The sequence below is a fragment of the Schistocerca gregaria genome, chromosome 1 (assembly GCF_023897955.1).
Source record: "Schistocerca gregaria isolate iqSchGreg1 chromosome 1, iqSchGreg1.2, whole genome shotgun sequence".
NCBI lineage: Eukaryota > Metazoa > Arthropoda > Insecta > Orthoptera > Acrididae > Schistocerca > Schistocerca gregaria.
In genome coordinates, this window is record NC_064920.1 from 1087145858 (window position 1) to 1087166438 (window position 20581).

The following is a 20581-nucleotide window of genomic DNA, read 5'->3' on the forward strand; positions in this document are numbered from 1 at the left end:
GTGTGTGTGTGTGTGTCACAATTTGTTCTTTTTATAATTGTTGATATTCCAGCCTGGGCTTTCCTCTTCCATTTTATATATGGTTGGTGTTGTAATTTAAATGAAAGACTGCTGTATAATATTTCTTAAAATTTAATTCACAAAATCTGCATCTGCTTTATGTCCTTTATGTGATGGTTTCCGGCTAACTAGCAGAATTCTCATACGTGCAGTTGATTGTTCCGAATCATTACCGGGTGCTGCTCATTTATTGCCACCTGCGGCTTAAAGGTGAGTGCTGTAGACCTAAAGTAGGCTCCTGGAACCCATGACATCTGCTATTTAATATATACAGCTAGGATTACTCATTTGTGAGGAACTTTCTACACAGTTCCCATCCAGAGCTTTTTTTAATAATGTATTAGTTTAGATGAAGGACATCATATGGGAAAAAACATGATTTTATCCGGAATGACATACTCAATTTCTATCAGAAATAATAACTGAATGTTTTAAAGGCTTTTTATTGTTATCTTTGAAAACATATACATGAGTTAATTAATGCCAGCTCTATTTCAGCATGGACAAATAGATGCTGGATATTGATGACTTATTGCCAGATAATTCTTTCACAGCTTATAAATAATTTTGTAAATGCATCAGTTTGATAAAAATTAAAGAGTAATGTTTTTAATGTAAAAATGAGTACATAGTATAATTTAAACTTTCAGTATACTCAACCTAATTTGATGTCTAACTTAGTTGCTACTCACACTAGTCTTATAATATTATGGCAACCTACCAGAAAGAAATATTCTCAGGCTTGACAAAAAGCAGTTCAGACTCTCTCAAGGGTTATTTACATGGAACAAGTAGCATTTATTCTAAGACATAAAAACACTTCTGTTTGAAGGTTTCATAATAATAGTTTTCTCTTACACTTCATATTCTAACTGCCACCTACACAGTATAAACATCCTACGCAACTTTTTGAAAAGACTTGTTTCAAAGCTATGAAATAATAGAATTTATTATAAATTTAGGTAACTAAAGTATAAACAAACAAAAAAAATTGTGTCTACTCTATTAAGACAAATGCACTAGAAGTGAAGATGTTTGAACATAATTACAGTTTAAAAATGTTATATAATGGAGTAACATATCCTTCCTTTCTAGATGAAGAACTCCAACTAAATGATCAAAGTTTGTCTTCATTATCACATCTTTTTCCTAATACCATGTACAGAAAATACTTTTTACCCCAAATATTTGGAACTGAGCACAGGTAAGAAAATATGATACTAATGTATACAATGAAGTAAGAGTTCTTGTTTTTAAAAGTAATCCTTGAACAAAGTGGAGACCTTTGCCTCATGTTCTGGTTTTCATGTATTAGGTATTGTGCATGAACTGATCAAAAGCCAAAGAAAGAAACACTGCTCCATTCTTTTACCCAAACTTTCACAATATGACTACCAAAGACAAATCTATAGACACACAACAATGAGTTACAAATTGTGTTAGAATAAATGCCAGTATTGTATACCATACATTTACATAATCATTACTCAGAGCAACAATGCTTGAAGCTTGAAAATTTTACACATATATAGAGAGCTTTCTTATAATTTTTGTTAACATAATGTGAATGATTTCCTATGTGTGTTTCTTCTTCCAAAAAAAGGTTTCTCTGAAAACATTTGCAGAGTACCCACAACTCTGACTCAGTGGCACAAAACAACTGAGTTCCCTGTGCAGAAGCCTGCTTACTGTTTACGTACTTTGTGTAAATGTGTTAATTTCTCATCGGAGCTATGGTTAAGTTTTACTTTCAAGTTACTGTTATAAAATGGATATTTTCAGAAGCAAATATTCATTTTATATTACATCATGAGCAAATACAAACAGTTTCTCATAGTCTTATTGGTACCGTTACTGTGTGTTAAAGCAAGTTATATAGTAGTGCTGCACAAGTCCCAGTTAAAGGGGGGAGTGAGGGACAGTCTCTCATTTTGGAAAAAAAGGATGATTCTTCAAGACAGATCTATGATGATGGGCACCACCACAATATAGTTTTTCTTTATAACACAAAATTGTTTTAAATACACTTGAAGTATGTAACTGCTTCTATACATTTGTGTTGTGCTACATGTATGATTGAGTTTGCCTGTCATCAGTGCAGTAGGACAGGTCTAGAAATCAAGTGGCTGGTCAGCACTTCCTTCAACATCTTGTTCTGTGTCATCATCCTCGTCGTCATTATCATCTTCACTCTCTGTCGGACTGCTTTTGTTTCGCTGCACTGGGGGTTCTGCACATAAATGAACAAAAAATTAAGTTAGGTGCACATAATACAACTTGTACTCCAGTGTGTTGTTGTAAATGGGTGAGGCCTTACCACAGCTGGGCTTTCCTCTTGTACGAGTGTTTGGCTTCTCAACTCCATGTTTATCAACACACCAACACATACCAACTGAAGTGTGACACTGTGTAGAGCGATAATACCCTTCATCATCGCAATCTGGTATATAAACTCCTAAAATGAATGAAAGAATGAGTGTTAATGCCATGCTATGTGCAATAAGATCATAGTTGATATTAATAATATATCTCAGCAAGTTCAATGTTTTAAAATTTTACAGAATTCCTTCTGGAGATTCTATGTGAAAATTGTTTGTGATTAAGACTTATAAGAAAGATCAATCTGAAAAGAAGAACTTTTAGTTACAGATTATTCATTTTTGTGACCTATTACTGTCATTCGCCTACAACTGGTAAATGGCACGTAATGACGTGCATACCTGAAAGTCCCAGCTATCTCATGCTCACCATTTCTTCATGCTTGTATCTCAGTTCGACAATAAAGACAAACCAAATGGCGTTTCCAAAAATTGTGTTGAATATATATCAGACAGGCACAACAAAAAGACTGTTATACATGAGCGTTCAGCCAAAGCCGCCTTCAACAGAAAAGGACACACACACACACACACACACACACACAAACACACACACACACACACACACACACACACACACACACACACACACACACACACAAACAAAAGCAAGCCCACTTCACACACGACTACTACCTCCAGCTGCTATGGAGATAATGTACAGTTGTAGTGACTGGAGATAGTGGTCATGTGAGGTGTGCTTGTTCGTTTGAATGTGTTCATTCCTTTTTTGAAGAAGGCTTCGGCCAAAAACTCATATGTAACAATCTGTTATTTTCACAATATTGTTGATATTTCAACCTGAACATTTCTATGGTCGTCTTCAGTCATTAAATAATCCATCCAAGCCCCTGTCTGTTTGTATGGGGGTGGGTGCACCCATCAATTGATTACTGAACAATTTGTTAATTTTCCAAAACATATAAAAACAAACTGGACAATAATGAACAGCAACTACACAGCTTAATAGATTAACTAGTCCAGATATACCCAATAAGAGGTCATAAGTTTACCGAGTAAATCAGGGCTTATTCTCCTCTTCACAGCAGCACATGGCCGATCAGTTTTATCAAAACAGTGACACCATTCCCTGGGTGACACAAAAATGTCCCGGTCAGAATCACAAGCATCTAGGAATGGTTTGATGCAGCGTTCACTCTGATCATGCTCAAGGTCATAAAGTTCTTGGAGAGACAGCTGGTCATCGGCATCCAAATCAAGATGTTGGAACATCCATCGAACCTCTGTTTTGCATGAGCTGGGGAAATGTGCTGAAAGAATGCAGAGCAGAGTTATTGCAATTATTACTATCACAAAAGCTGCAGAATCATTTTGAAAAGCAACAGATAGGAAAATATCATCAGAACTAATTACAACAACTAGTTCCCCACACTGAAATCTAGAAGAACAAAAAAAGCACTCTTTAACTTTCCCTAGCAGCAGCTTCATTTCAGGTAAATAAACAACAGTGCAAGACTATTAAAGTGTACCTCTTGTGAAATAACAGCAAGTTGGTGGTGGCTCCTGCACTATGCCCATGTACCATCATTCAGAACTTCATAGCGTAGAAACAGTCCCCCAACTAAAGTTTCTGGTGAAGTCCCTATTTTACTAACAATCCCTAATTTGTTCCTGGTTTTCCTTTCTCCCCCCCCCCCTCCCTCTCTGCCCCTCCCTGCCCCCCCCCCCCTCTCTCTCTGACTTCATTTTACAATTCTGTTAAATGTACATGACTATCCACCTTAGAGTGACGGTCTGGATCTTAATAAAACTTTTTCCATTTTTTGTTGTCATTAGCAGTGAAACACACTTTAAGAAAATCAATGCCTTCACACTGTAAGTTATTTATTTTGCCACTACTGTTCAGAATCAGAGTTAAGAACTTAAGGTATATATGAGAGATACAGCAGATGAAGAAAAATGTGGAAACACCAAAACTCTAACAATTATCATGTCTAATATGGCACAGAAAAACCATTAGCATTAGCATTCCAATCATCTCAGACTGGGTACATATAGTCCTGTACAGTTTTCAAGGGCATCTTATACCATTCTTCCTGTAAAATAATGACAAGTTCAGGTAACAATGTTGGAGGTGGATACTGATCATACACCTTTCTCTCCAAAGTCAACCACAAAGGCTAAATATTGAGATCGGGTTCCTGTGATGGTCAGGGGAGATGTGACAATTCATCCTTATCTTCATGCTCGAATGCACCAGTCCTGCATGAGGTGAGCTGTGTGAACAGGGAACCTGTTGTCCTGGAACACAGCATTACAATGGGGAAACGAATATTGTATGAAGGGATAGACACGATAGCCGAAATTGTCACATAATCCGTTTCAGTGGTGTGACCTTGCAACAACACCCATGGGACCACTGAGTACCATGCTGTGGCTGCCCAAAGCATCACCAGACCCCTTGGGATGTAAACTCAGCCAAAAGTTGCAACTAGTCTAAAAGAAGATTGAACCAACAAAATTCCCCCCAGCCCAGGTTTTATGCCCTCAGCAATATGATTTTCTGTTACAGGCATTTGCATCACTGATGAGTGGTTCTGCAATTTCAGTTCATCCTGTAATTCCCAGCTTATGGAGCTTCCTTTGTTTCTCTTGGTGTTTCCATATTTTTGTGCAACCCCTATATATTTCTGCTATTAGTGAAGTGAGATATGTCAAGTTATGTGCTTCTCATGCATCAAGTGTTCCTCTGGTTATTAATAATTACAAATTCACACAGTAACATATTAATGCGAAGTAAAGTAACCTTTGCTCCTATTGTGAGAACGCCTGCGCTTAGTCTCTGTCATAACAACTGAGAACCAGTCAAGCAGTCTGTTTCCCATGGCCTGCAGAGCTGATGGTGGACATTCCTTGTTCCAGGATGAAGTGTGGCTTGGAATCAGCATGGGTTTTGTGTCAAGGACTTCATTGTAGCCACGCTGGCGCTCCTTATCCTCGGAATACGGGGGATTTGTAGCAGTGTAGCTGTCCTGAAAATATACAAACATACTTTTAAGGTGTGTCAAATGAAACCACTCATAGGGACTCTCTAAAAATAATTTTTTATTGAAAAATTATCTGTATCACAAATTGAGTGTGCTATCTTACTCTTTACATTGCAACAGGAAAATCTGATAATTATGCCTCTTTTGCAGTTTAAGAGCGAAGCGTGTGAGAGAGTTATAATTATCACATAAAAAACTTAATTAACTTTTTGTTAGCTTGTCTAAAGGTTCACATCTGCAGTTGTGGTACAACATTACAATTCCCACACTCACAGTACTGTAACATATCGCAATCCCAAGCGCTGCAGAAGTCTTAGATTGACTCTACATAGCAGTAAACACTGCTTTCCAAAACAAATTGTTGCACAGTATTTCACTTTATCAGTGGGCTGTAACATCCTCTAGTGGCATGCTGCAGTACTGTTGCACGGGATTTCATTGTCTGCTAGGACTGCAGATGTGTACTTGCAAATAAACAAAAAGACAATTATGTAACTTTATTATTTTTAGGTGATACATCCTTATGATGACCCTCATAATCTACAACAAAACTGTGCTTATAGAAATATTCCTTGGCAAGTGGCAAACTTTAACAATTCCATTTTGGTGGATAACGAAGTTTTAAGCACTTTGGATGTTAAGTCTTTAAAATATGCTGCTTCCCCAGTTATGGCTGACATAAATAATGCACGAATTCTAAAGAAAATTAATGCTTATCTTACTAACCACCACTGCTGCTTACTATTACTACAAGAGTGAATTTTTGCAAAGTTACACTGATGGCTACCCCAAAACAACTTTTCTACATATTGGAAGAAAAACAGGCTGTTCCCAATGAGCAGTGCTGCTTGTGCTCAATAAACAATGTCAGTTGTCTTTCTGCAGACAGGTATATTCAGTCGCTGACTACAAAACCAAATAACTTCTAAGAGCGGCAATTAGCAAGATAAGTTTTAATTTGCTTTCAAATTCTTGCCTTATTTATGCCAGCAGCTTGGTAAAAACCTTTTAGTATTAAACTCCAAACCTCCACTCTGAATGCCAGATAAGGAGGCAAAGTCGACATGGATGCTGTTATTGTACACTGCAATTATGTACAACACATTTCACCTGCAAATAATCGTCGTTAATAGCTTGAAACACCATCAAGAGATTCATCCACTGCAAAGTGAGTGTATCAATTCCGATATTACTGATGCGGCCCAAAAAGAGGTGCAATTGCCTTAGAAAAATATAAATAGTTACTTGATTAATGATTTTTATGCCTAAAATTCCTTCGTATCCAGTTGGTTAACAGACTGTAATGTTTACACCAACAAACCAACCAAAGAACTTAGTTCTGCTTATTCTCACCCTATGAATATCTTTTGGTGTGCGGACCTTGAGAAAAAGAGCTACAGTACTTAAACATTGTGTGAAATCAAAAAGCAAACTCACATCACACACAACTAACCTATTTCATGTGAGCTTTGACCACTAAGTAGGAACAATATGAGTACTGCTTGAAATTATTGTCCTTGACTAACGAAAGCAGCTCTTATTGTTGATTTGATATCTGTCCACATTATTTAACATGTCATCTGTTTGCTACCTAGTCTTAAATCATATGTTTCTCACAGATATCAGTTTGTAGTTTTCTGCCTATTTACATTCACACTCAATTTCCTGAATTAGAAAGGTATTGTTGTATTTGTGTCAGAGGAGGATCTTTGATATTCACAAGCAGTCTAAAAACAACTAATATTCTGGTAACTTCTAGAAATTTAGCACATATTACACCAATTTACTAACGAATAAGAAGAAATCTACAGGCTGCCTAAGAGTTTGGTAGATAGTCTACCTGAATTCCAAGGTACTTCATGAGGTTTCATATTATACTTTACCATATTTAAGAACAGTCCTCAAGGTAAAGGACTACCAAATGCTTTTAGTAAGAAGAGGAAGGGACACACAAGTTAACAACAACACATTGTTACACTAACTGTAAACAGAACATAGATGCATGGAGTCATGAGAAAGTAACTGATTTACAGATCCTAATAGAGGAAATCAATAGGTAACTGACATTGGAACTCTTACAGTTTTAAGTAACAAATTGACAACACAATTTCTGAAAAACAAGCAAAACTTTTCCAGTTCTGGTCTAAGATATTTGTACCTACACTATCAATGAATAGTTATTCACTGGTATTTTTTCATGACTCTTCTGGATAATAATCAACTGCTTATTTGACAATTGTTCATATTTACCTTATTGTACTTGGTGTACTTTATGTACTTGTAGTGCTTATTCTCATATTTGAAGTCTTCTGGGGTGAACGTGTACTTGTCCTGTGGCAGCCGCTGCTGCTGCTGCTGTTGCTGGGCCTGCTTCTTCTCTTTCTCTGCTGTCATCTTGAACTTGTTCATCAAGTTGTTGAGGCGCTCAGTTTGCCGCTGCTTCTTACGGATGTGAATGTCACTTTCTGTAAAGTATTATGACAGTGTAAAAACATTTTGCTTTGGTAGAAACAATGGACTTTCTACTCTTCGCCTTCTTTGCAAATAAGCACATTCAAAGAATTCTTTTTACCTGAGAATTAAACCAATCTGCACTATTTTCTGACACTTTTTCTCATGATGAAATGAATGATTTTTTATTGGGCCCATTTGATTACACTATGTACAGAGTGTGTATCTGTAATATAGAACTAGTCAACTTTTTAAAAAAAATTTGGGCTTTTGGGATGTGGCCATACATCCATCTCAATAGTGTAATGTCAATTGTCATGATGCAAATGTAAAGATAACACAACACCCAGTCCCCTTGAGCAGAGTAAATCTCTAACCCACCTGGGAATCGAACCCGGGGCCCGTTGGTTACCAATCTGCTGTGCTGACTGTACAGCTAACGAGGCAGACAGGTCAACTTAATCTAATATCTTAAAATATTTAGACACATATAAGACAATGCACTACACGCTATGTACATACAATATATTACAATATTTTTAACTGATTACGGTACATACATACGACTAATAACACCATTCCTCATTCTTTGAACATACATCCCTCTACACTACAAATTCTTTTTCCATTGAGTAATCCTTTAGAAGTTTCTGCAATGACCTTTCACTCATTCTGTCCAGTAGACTCTTAGGAAGATGTGTTACCAATTGTAGACCTGAGTGTCAAGGACTTTTTCCAGCAGTTCTCAGTCTGTGTGGTGTACTTCACAACTGGCCTTTATTTTCTTGTGTCGCAGGAATGAACATCTGCACTTTTCTAGTTATGTGTGGCTTTGATTAGTATTATTGTTATATATACATACGGGGCTGGAAAAGTCAGTTTGTTTACATTATGGAAGGTAGTTGCCCACTAGTTTGTTTGGGTTTTATTCACATTGCCCCTAACACCATTCTTGCAGTACAAAAATTCTTCTTGTATTACTGCAGCTGGAGTTTACCTGAACAGTAATTCCCTACTCTAAGTATTGTTGAAATAGTGCATGGCACACTGTAAACAGCAATTTTTTGTCGGTGTAATGTGCAAGCTGTCTCTTGTATGCTGTTTCTACTGGAGCTTATTGCCAACTTCAATTCCCAAAAATTTTATGCAGGTAACTTCTTCCAATTTTGTTTTATCTATGAGATCTTTCTTTCCTCCATTCATGAATAACAGGAACGTTGTCCTTTTTTAGATTATAATTAAGACACTCTGTATGGGCCCTTGTAGTGTGTTATTTACCGACAGAAATTCAGTTCTGTCCAGTGCTTCCAGACTTTCTTCTACCTTCAAACCTGATATGTAAATAATACAACATATCCTATTTATAGTACTTACCGTGAAGTCATAGTTCTGATCAATACAATGTTCTTATGGCACTGATACTACAGTTATTAATAAAGAAGTTCAACAATATACTTAATAGCTCCTCTTCCATTTCTTTGTGTTACACAACTGACTCAGCAATAGCAATAGCAACAAAACTCTGAAAAGAACCTCCTCCCATTGTCACATTTGTCAACTACTTATGGTGTGAAGATGCATGGTGAAGGATACTGGAACATTTTATCAATGAAATCTGTCTGCATTCTAATACAGATCTAATGAGAGGACTGTTGTTGGTGCTTCTGAGTGAAAGTAAATGAATCCATGACCACAATTCATTGAAAACATTGCTTTGCTCTTAATTCCAATGTATGTTAGCATTTAACGATATCCTCTGAACCATTCACCTTTTTCATATAATTACCCGAAACAGACTTTTGCATAGTTATTCCCTGGCACATTTTACAATTCTCTTGTCAGTCTTAGGAACAGAGCAGGCTGAGAAAATTGAGTTACTTATGTGATTTAATATTTGGTATGAGTTAAAAGAAAGGTGGACAACGAATAGCTTCAGAGGTTAGAGCTTCAAGGCTAGCGATTCTTGTGGGGGTGGGGGGGTGGGGGGGGGGGGGGAGGGGGAAAGAATAAAGGGTAGGAAGAGTGGAGATTATTAAGAGTTAAACAAAGCACTAAAGACTGGACAAGGATAGGGAAGGAAATTGGCCATTTCTCCACTAAAGGAACCATCCTGCTATTCGACAAACTGCCTGTTGGCTTCTGTGTCAGGTTCTATGGCGCTGTTTGTCTTATGATTTTCCAGACGTTTCACCAGCACGAATGGCTAGCATTGTCAAAGTTTTACTCTCAGTTGCTGATGGTGAACTGGAGCCGAGCTTGCAACCACAAACTGTGACAGCTCCATTCACCACCAACAATGGAGGGTAAAACTTTAACAATCCCAGCCACTCCTGTTGGCAAATCATCAAGAAAATCATCAGACGAACGCCAGCCAAAGAACCTGAGACAGAAGCCAATAGGTAGTTTGTCAACAAGTGGCCACAAAAGCCTTAACAATTTTGTATCCTGCCATTTACCATAATCTCTTCAGGTAAGCAATCTCTATGACCAGTTTGGTACTTCAGCTCCATCCATCAGAGGGAAAAAACACACAAGATCTAGAGTTCTTACCACCCAGGTAGTTTTAACTTGGCTGCTTATATTAACCAGTAAGAACAAATATGATTTCACATAACTAGTGAACTGTAGGTGAAAATCAGTTTGTCTTATGTTGCAAGATCAGTTATCAACAGGGTAATTGAATTTACTGAAAATATTGTTGGACACCTTACCTTTGCACGGGCAGAACCCCTTGCAGCTGACCCTGATTGATGTGTGATGGATGCAGTTGTGGTAATCCAAACGGCACAAGGAGCTGTAGGTGCGGTTGTCTGTGCCACACAGGAATGTCGGCTTCACAACAGGGCACGGGTTGCATCGCCTGTGGACAAATGGAACTGTGTCAGAATTTCTTACAATTTTATTTCAGTTTCTTTCAAACATCATGTGCAGGACAGAATAATGAAATGCCACTTTAGTAAAAGTGGCAGAATTGGCGGTGGTGGTAGTTTTTAACAGCAAGCACTTGATTACAAGTATTAATGAAATGCAGTAAATGAATATATAACGGCGAAAATAATCAATTATTGACAATATAATCTAAATGGCTAGATTTTTCAATCTATCACTACCGAAGCCCTGGGTCAGGGGAGACATAGCGCACGGGATGAGAAGGAAAGACTGATTCAGACCGAACTGCGGTAGCGTTGTGAATACAGTTTTGATGTGTACTAAGTTGTCACGTAGTTTGTCATGTATTCACGTTCGCTGGACGGCGTGCAGCAACTTTTAGACACAGAAAAACACAACAAACATGACAATCTACGTAAAAGTCTAGTACGTACCGAAACTGTATCCTAGACACTACCGCAATCCCAGTTGTATAACGGTGACATACGCAAGTTCACGTTTTCTTCTTTGTTTACTAACAGCCATACAGTGGCAGAAGGCATGGCGCACGCCGAAAAAAAACTAACCACAGACAATATGCCGGAAACAGCGGCAACAATCGTAAATCCATGATGTGACGTATGGTAAAAAAGGTATTATGGAATTATTCAGAAAACAATATTTGGAACCAAACACTACACATGTAATAATGATTTACAAGTACGCTATCTCTGCATGTTTTAGTAACAAAGAACCCACTGATGATGGCGATATTTGTCGCTGAAACTAGTTTGGGAATAAACAAATAACAAAATGTGTTTTGCGTCAAGGTGTACACACAATAGCATATCGTCTTTTAGTTTCTCTCATTTATCCAGCAAGTTCCACTCGGACAGTACTGAATGCCTTCAAAAAGTCTAACTTTATTCCTATTGAAGTGTTGTTTCTGTCTAGTCCCATTACAGTCTTTTCAATGAATTGCGTAGTAGCTGATTCTGCACTCATGCCTCTGCAAAAACCATGTGGATTTACAGTGGAACCCGGCACCGCGAGCATAATTCGTTCCGTAATCTTACTCGTTGTGCGGAACATTCATTAAGCGAAGCAATTTATACCAATTAAATTAATGTAAAATGCGTTAATATGTTTCACGTAGAAGAAGTACCAAAAGTTTTATCTTTTCATGCCATTTATTCCAATAAAATTATATATACAATATTATGTACTTTATTATTCACGATACATAACTAATTCTTTTTTACTAGGAATCTATCTATATGCATTTGTTTCTGCCGACGCTTCAACAGTTAGAGAAAATTCGACACAGCATTATCGTCGTAAATTTGTAAAGCTCGTAGCTACTGCTTTATTGGGGAGATGATTTTCATTGTACGATGCAACCGATTCCCATACTTTCAGTATTTCTCTTATAGCGCTAAAAGATTGCTGCTTTGCTGTTAACACCTACTCCTCCTCTGAAGAACTCTCCACAACTTCCTGTTGTTAAACGCACTGCAACTCCATAAGCTCTTCGGTGGCCATTTCTTGGCTGTGATCTTCCTCAAGCTCATCGATATCGTCGTTACCGCTTCTAGTTCCAGGTCAAAGATGCAATCTCGTTGACTACTGGCTCTACAGATACTGACTCAAATGCCGCAGAGGCACATTCGACAACGAACTCCGGCCAAAGCTGCTTCCACGCAGAAGTGAGAGTTCTCTTGGTAACTCCTTACTACGCCTTTGCGATTATCTTGACGCAGGCAGCGACCTTGAAGTGAAATTTCCAAAACACTCAGAGTGAGATTGGAATCTTCAGTCAACTCAAAGCAATGCTCGAAGAGTGCTTTAGTGTGGAGCTTCTTAAAGTTAGAAATAATCTGCTGATACAAAAGCTGGAGTAACGAAGTGGTGTTGGGAAGCAGAAATTGGATCTGGATGAATTGAAATTTTTCAAGGAGGTGGGCAGGAGCATCGTCCATAACAAGCAAGAGATGGAGTGGCAGAGTCATCTCAAGCACATACTCTTTCTCGGAAGGACCCAACACGTCATTGTTCCAACCACAAAAAAGATCATGTGTCACCCAGACCTTGTTGTTGGACCACCAAATTCAAATGGTTCACATGGCTCTGAGCACTATGTGACTTAACACCAGAGATCATCAGTCCTGTAGAACTTAGAACTACTTAAACCTAACTAACCTAACAACATCACACACACCTATTTCCAATGTAGCAGCAGCGCGGTTCCGGATTGAAGCGCCTAGAACCGTTCGGCCACAGCGGCCGGCCTGAGTTTCTTGAGGTGAGAACAGTATTTCTTAGTAATTTGAGCTTATGTTTATTATTATTATTATTATTATTATTATTATTATTATTATTATTATTATTATCCGGTTTTACAGTTCAACATTTTACATTTTACGGTACCCCAAGATTACACATAAAAGTTGATTTTCATCCTCCATTGAGCTCGTGTTTTATGACGAGTTAAATTGTGATATGTTATGGTGATGGAGTGTTGGGGAAATTTTATACTGAAACTATACCTAAACACACTTTTATTTTTGATTGACCATAACTCCAGCTGATACCACTGAGAAGTATGAAATCTGTGAATACTATTTTATCAGATGGAAAACTTAAAAACTGTTCGCATCTGTGGTGATGCTCTAATAACGAATGGTGGTTAAACCAGTTCAAATCACGAAGATGTGACGCAAATTACACTTCCTTTACTCATCATTACATATTCAGCAGTAAACGCAGTAAATATGATGGCAAAATATTTTTATAAAACAACGAAAACGTAGTCATTAAAACCAGTAAACGGTTGGTAGCACTGAATGTACGAGATTATTAGCAGACATGCACGTATTGCAGGAATTGTGGGTTCTAGTTCTTACATTCGGCAATCTTAATGAGATCTACCTAGTGAAGGTAAGAAGTACATTTAAAGAAACATTTCCGGAATGAATTCAGGGGATTTCCAGCTTGCCGAGTAACTTAAAAACTGACGGACGTGACGAGATATCAACAGTGAGGTAGTGTATAAACAGTGTTTGTAATTTACTGCAGCCTTTCTGAAACGATTTTGCTCTAGAAACAAACAAAGGAGCTCATTTTCGCAGACGAGCTTTAATTACGTTATCGCATCTCTGGAGCGGTGGGACTGCAACCGCCTCCTCATCCACAGCCAGACCTCCGGGGATACTCTTTTGTTTCTTAAACAAGAGCGAGGCGACAGCAGAGGGAGTTCCGCAGTGCGTTATACAACTGTATTTGGGTTGTATACGACACCTGGCTCGCTTCGCTACTTGAATGACAGAAGGCATGATGAATAGAACCAATTAACGACATTTGTTTCAGTGAGAGTTGACTGTTTTCAGAGATTATTCATTAACTGTTGTACGAGGAAAAAACAATAAACGGAGGAGGAGGAGAAAACAATAACTAAAAGGTGATAGTCGCCACGTTTAATTGCATCACGAGATGCGGATGACAAAACCCGAATTTCGGAAACTGTTTATCGCTGTCCTGTTTGAGTGCAAGACCAGAACTGATTGTCCTTGCCCTTTGTTCATTGTCCTACTTCACGCCGAGCGTACACCGGAAATTAGAGCTTTGTAAAGCAGAGTGATATGTTAGTTCAAATGAGTTCATTTGGTGGAAGGAATACTTGCGTGTCTTTTTTTATGGTTATTATTTTCGCTTCAATGATGATGTTTCTTGTTTACGATCTATTCGGGGAGGGCAATACCGCCTACCGGGAACATAATGCGAAGCTAAGAATTATGTTGATAAGTTTACGCTTTTGTCTTGGTTTATCAATGTTGACTGGAATACTCTCTTTCAAATTCTGAAGGTGGGAGGGGTAAAATATAGGGAGCGAAAGGCTATTTACAATTTGTACAGAAACCAGATGGCAGTTATAAGAGTCTAGGAACATGAAAGGGAAGCAGTAGTTGGGAAGGGAGTGAGACAGGGTTATACCTGTCTCTGATGTTATACAATCTGTATATTGAGAAAGCAGTAAAGGAAACAAAATAAAAATTCGGAGTAGGTATTAAAATCCAAGGAGAAGAAATAAAAACTTTGAGGTTTGACATTGTAATTTTGTCAGAGACAGCAAAGGACTTGGAAGAGCAGTTGAACGGAATGGACAGTATCTTGAAAGGAGGATATAAGACGAACATTAGCAAAAGCAAAACGAGGATAATGGAATGTAGTAGAAGTAAGCCGGGTGATGCTGAGGGAATTAGATTAGGAAATGAGACACTTGAAGTAGCAAAGGAGTTTTGCTATTTGGGGAGCAAAATAACTGATGATGGTCGAAGTAGGGAGGATATAAAATGTAGACTGGCAATGGCAAGGAAAGCGTTTCTGAAGAAGAGAAATTTGTTAACATCGAGTATAGATTTAAGTGTCAGGAAGTCGTTTCTGAAAGTATTTGTATGGAGTGTAGCCATGTATGGAAGTGAAACATGGACGATAAATAATTTGGACAAGAAGAGAATAGAAGTTTTCGAAATATGGTGCTACAGAAGAGTGCTGAAGATTAGATGGGTAGATCACATAACTAATGAGGAGGTATTGAATAGAATTGGGGAGAAGAGGAGTTTGTGGCACAACTTGACTAGAAGAAGGGATCGGTTGGTAGGACATGTTCTCAGGCATCAAGGGATCACAAATTTAGCATTGGAGGGCAGCTTGGAGGGTAAAAATCATAGAGGGAGACCAAGAGATGAATACACTAAGCAGATTCAGAAGGATGTAGGTTGCAGTCGGTACTGGGAGATGAAGAAGCTTGCACAGGATAGAGTAGCAAGGACAGCTGCATCAAACCAGTCTCAGGACTGAAGACCATAACAACAACAACATTGTATCAATGTATTTTTTTTCTTCCTCTGGTATCATATTCTGTATTCGCTGATTTGTTTATGGGATTAATTCATTTTGGTTGCTGGAATTATTCGCTCAAACAAAAATTCCTTGTTTACGTAGATTCCATTTATAAGCGGATATACGTTTTCGATGGGTTGATCCTCTGTCTCTATTACGAAGAAAAACTCATCGATTAAAACGGTTTTTCTGGAGTCCGGATCAGTGTCATATGTGCCACTTTCAAGCTGTATTCTAGAAAATTCGGAAACGTTCGTTGACGTACGAAAACCTTATGGAACAGTACTGAATTTTTTTCTCTTAAAAAATTCGATCTATGTGAAAGGGACGTAGGTCCTGGTGACAACCACCATGTGATAACGACTAAACCCTTGTAAGTTGTAGCCACTTCAATCTTAAGCTAACAAATACAGTTTCAGTCACTGTTTCCATGCGTCTCTGTCGCCTGCTGCCCTCTGCCAGTCGCAGCCTGCGACTTTCTCGATTTCTTTATCATAGCGGTCGGATGATCTGCCTAGTGGGCCTTTGTCTTTCTCTGGGTCTCCACTCCAGTGCTGCCTTTGTCCATCTTCCATCATTTTTTGCGCGGTAAGTCCTGCTTATTTCCGTTCTAGAGCCTTCAACCTTTCCCTAACATTCTGAACTTCCGTGACTGCTCTTGCGCCTTCACTTCTTTTCCGTTCTTCCTGGGCGACACCATGAAATGACCTTAACATAGATCTCTCTCCTGTTCGAAGGCTTCTTTTGAAGGACGCGTTTAAAATCCGGTTTTCACAGCCGTATGTTAGTACGAAAAGTTCGAAAACAACCTTTTTTAAGTTTGTTTATGATGAAGTCCCATACTCCTTGACAGAGCGTAGGGGAACGAAGCGGGAGACCCGCACCGCCTTACTAGGCAAGGTCCTAGTGGAGGCGGTTTGCCATTGCCTTCCTCTGACCGTAGTGGGGGTGAATGAACACCCGGTCATCTCGAGGCAGGTGAAAATCCCTGACCCCGCCGGGAATCGAACCCGGGACCCCGTGCTACCGCGAGACCACAAGCTGCGGTTGGCATATTAAATTTTAAAACGTTTACGTTTCTTCCATAAGCCCTCCAACCTAGTTTGATTCGGCGGAAAATTTTAAGTCTCTTCGGATATGAAGTAACTGTTTCACGTAAACATATCCGTTAATATTTTTATCACAGTTAGTGCTAAATATTATCTGTCTTGCAGTTACCCGCTTGTTGCACTTAACACTTCTTTTGGACTTTTTAGGAACTATGTCGCAGATTCTTTACAGAGGATTGCAGTTCTGTCATTCGGTTCGCTAGGACCACTGTATCGCCTGCAGATCTCAAGATAACGTGTCCTTTCTCATTTATTCTAATCCCTCTTTCTTTCCAAATAACTTCATACTTCGCCACATCAAGGAATCCTAGAACAAATAAGGAATCCTATAACTAGGAGACGAGTTGAGGGTCTTGTAACCGACTTGGTTGCAGATGTTGTGTTGATCGAGGTAAAGATTGAATACGTCTACGAAGTTACCTGGACACAAGTAACCAGTCTAGGTAAACTCAAGTTAATAATTTCGTCATAACCGTTGTAGAATCTTCCAAAGAAAGACCACGCTCATTAGTGTGGAAGTACCCCGATTGGAGGAGGCTTTAAACTACCGAGTATGGATTCATTGATGGTAGTACCGACAGTCTTGTGAAGTAATTCCGAACACAGCTGAACAGCTAATTCTACACCACACGTGCAATGGAAATACTTTAGACATTGTAGCCACAAACAGGCCTGATCTTATAGACAGTGTCAGTATAGAAACAGGAGTTAAGTGATCATGATACCACAGCGACGATGGTCACAAGTTAATAAATCTAACACGAAGGTTAGCAGAATGTGTGAAATCTTATGGGACTTAAATGCTACGGTCATCAGTCCCTAAGCTTACTCACTACTTAACCTAAATTATCCTAAGGACAAACACACACACCTACGCCCGGGGGAGGACTCGAACCCCCGCCGGGACCAGCCGCACAGTCCATGACTGCAGCGCCTGAGACCGCTCGGCTAATCCCACGCGGCGAAGGTTAGCAGAGTTTGTATGCTAGGAAGAGCGGATAAGCAGCAGGCAGAACACTACTTATAAGTCAGACAATGAATGGATATCTGTTAGTTCCAATGTAATCAATATATATAAAAGAAAGTCGTGTTAGTTACACTATTTATAACTCAAGAACGGCTGGACCGATTTATTTATAACTCAAGAACGGCTGGACCGATTTGGCTGAAAATTGATGGAGAGGTAGCTTAGAACCAGGAGACGGACATAGGATACTTTTTATCCCGTTCGACCGCTAAAAAACGTGGTATAACAAAAATGCATCTGGCATGGAATAACAAAACACAAATGTCAGCTGTCACAATAAAACGTGGTATAACAAAAACGCATATTACATGGAATAACAGCAGTTGCTTCTTCTGGAATAGCAGCCACATTGTTAGAAGGAAGCCGTACGGCTCATTCAGCATTAAAATTACCGTTAAATCTTCAAGCTATTAAAGAACCAACATGTAATATTACAAAAAACTCAGCAATGACCAAAATTTTATCAGCATCCAAGATCATCATCTGGAATGAATGCATAATGGCGCCTAAACGTGGCACTTAACCGAACATTGAAAGATCTACGCAGTGACTCGATATGTTTTGGATGAGCAATGATTTTACTGTCTGGCGATTTCCGCCAAACACTGCCAGTACTTCCAAGATCAACGGGTGAAGACGAAATAAATGCTTGCCTCAAATAATCGAATCTATGGTGCTATGTGAAGAGACATCAGCTGACAATAAACATGAGAGTTGCATTGCTTAATGATACATCTGCTGAAGCTTTCTCTGAGCAATTGCTGGCGATCGGTAATGGTGGAGTACCTGTCGAAGAATCGAGCGGAATGACTTCATTTCCTCATAATTTCTGCAACTTTGTCTCAACGAAAGACGAACTTATCGACAAAGTATTCCCAAACATCATTACTAACTACAAAAAGTAATGAATCGTTGGTTGAGCGATCAATTTTAGCGGCTAAGAATAAAGATCTAGATTACCTAAACTACATAATTCAGAAGGGGATCACTGGTAAAATGCATTCATTCAAATCTATTGTGTAACAAATGAAGATGAAGCCACCAACTATCCAATTGGATTTTTAAACTCCTTGGATGTGCCTGGCTTACCACCGCACAATTTACGCCTAAAATTTGGCTCCGTAGTAATGATGCTCCGAAACATAAACCAAAAAAACTGTGCAACGGTACGCATTTGGTGGTAAGTAAATTGATGAACAACGTTATTTACGCGACGACACTCAAAGGAAAATTCGAAGGTGAGGAAGTTCTCATTCCGAGGATCCCGATGACCTCAACCGATATGCCGTTTGAGTTTAAAAGACTTCAATTTCCGATCTGTCTTGCATTTGCCATGACAATTAACAAATCACAAGGCCAATGCTTGAAAGTTTGTGGTTTAAATCTGAAATATCAATGTTTTTCATCCCCATCGACGAGCAAGTCGCCGAAGTGGCGTCAAATCGAAAGACTTGCACCAGGCGAGCGGTCTACCCGACGGGAGGCTCTCGTCACACGACATTTCATTTCATTTCATTAAAATACTTAATTTTTTTATTTGTATTTCCAAATAAAAAATTGAACATAACATCCAAAATCTGATTATTTATGGGCTTTAAGGCGGAACAGAGTTCGCCCTGGTCAGCTAGTTAATGATAAAGTTTAAACTCAGTGTAATTCGTGCCCTGGAGTGTATCCCGCGTACGTGGATTAAGGACGGAAAATACGGTGATTTAGTAACAACATTCGGAAAACGCTGAGAAAGCTGAGACTGTTGCATTCTCGGATCAAAAACGAACGCACAAATGACGACAGGCAAAAGTTAGTAGAAATTTGTGCGTCTGTAAAAAAGACGTATGCGCTAAGCATGCAACCTTAGCGAAAGAACTTGTCGGGTACCCGATAAAATTCTTGTCATACGAAAAATCACATGAATAGGAAAACAGTCCTGTAACGTTCTAGTACAGTATTAGTGGTATGCTCGTTGCACAATCACGTCGATTAAATACCTAGGCGCTATGTTACAAAGCGATATGAAATGTAACGCGCACAAAAAGTCGCTTTTTGACTTTGGTTTCCTCATCTACAAAGCAGCGTACAGAATACTAGTGCTACTCGAGTGTTTGGGATCCGTATCAGGTCAGAATGAAGGAAGCCATCGAAGCATTTCTAGCGGTTTGCAAGATTTCTTATCGGAAGGTTCCATTAACACGCGAGTATTACGTAGATGCTTCGTGAACACAAATACGATCGCTGAGGCGAAGACAAAGTTCTGCTCTCAAAACACTATTGAGAAAGCAATTTGCAGCAGAGTGTGTGCTGATGTGAAACTTCCTGGCACATTTAAACTGTGTGACAGACTGGGTCTTGAACCCGGTACCTTTGCTATTGTGAAAAAATCTCTTCTGTCGAAGAATTTACGGTATTTATTTTACTACCCATGTTTATCAGATTTTTTTGCTTCGAACGATCGTTGCTGTCATATCCCGGAATACTAACCATTCCTCCAGACACACCCTGTATACGGACATTAAAGTGAGTATTTGCAAATTTTCTCTTATTTCCCAGAGCCTACTTAGCGAGTAACGCCAATACTGTCAAATACACGAATTTCCAATACAGGGAAATTTGATAAAACAGAACTCCGTTTGCAGCACCAGGTATAGGACAGCTTTGGAAAAAAGAGGCAGAATTTCCACACTCTGTTAACGCCGCTCCAATAAATCTGAATCCATAAGATAAATACTGCGGCGCTAAAATAACGGCGGAGGCGAAGTTCTGCGGATAATGTCAAACATAAAC

The 20581-nt window shown here is 38.9% G+C and overlaps 1 protein-coding gene across 1 annotated transcript in view; it reads right to left on the minus strand.

The window, feature by feature from the left end:
* Positions 1-487: 487 nt before the first annotated feature.
* The window catches only part of LOC126281960 (proteoglycan Cow), a 1011663-nt gene continuing 991569 nt past the window's right edge, over positions 488-20581 (minus strand). Inside the window, exons 5-10 of the mRNA XM_049981335.1 lie at positions 10609-10757; positions 7697-7911; positions 5206-5431; positions 3452-3709; positions 2378-2515; positions 488-2290 (exon numbers count right to left, since the gene is read on the minus strand). Coding sequence (XP_049837292.1) covers positions 2172-2290; positions 2378-2515; positions 3452-3709; positions 5206-5431; positions 7697-7911; positions 10609-10757 — 1105 coding nt within the window. The 3' untranslated portion in view covers positions 488-2171. The remainder of the gene's footprint in view (positions 2291-2377; positions 2516-3451; positions 3710-5205; positions 5432-7696; positions 7912-10608; positions 10758-20581) is intronic.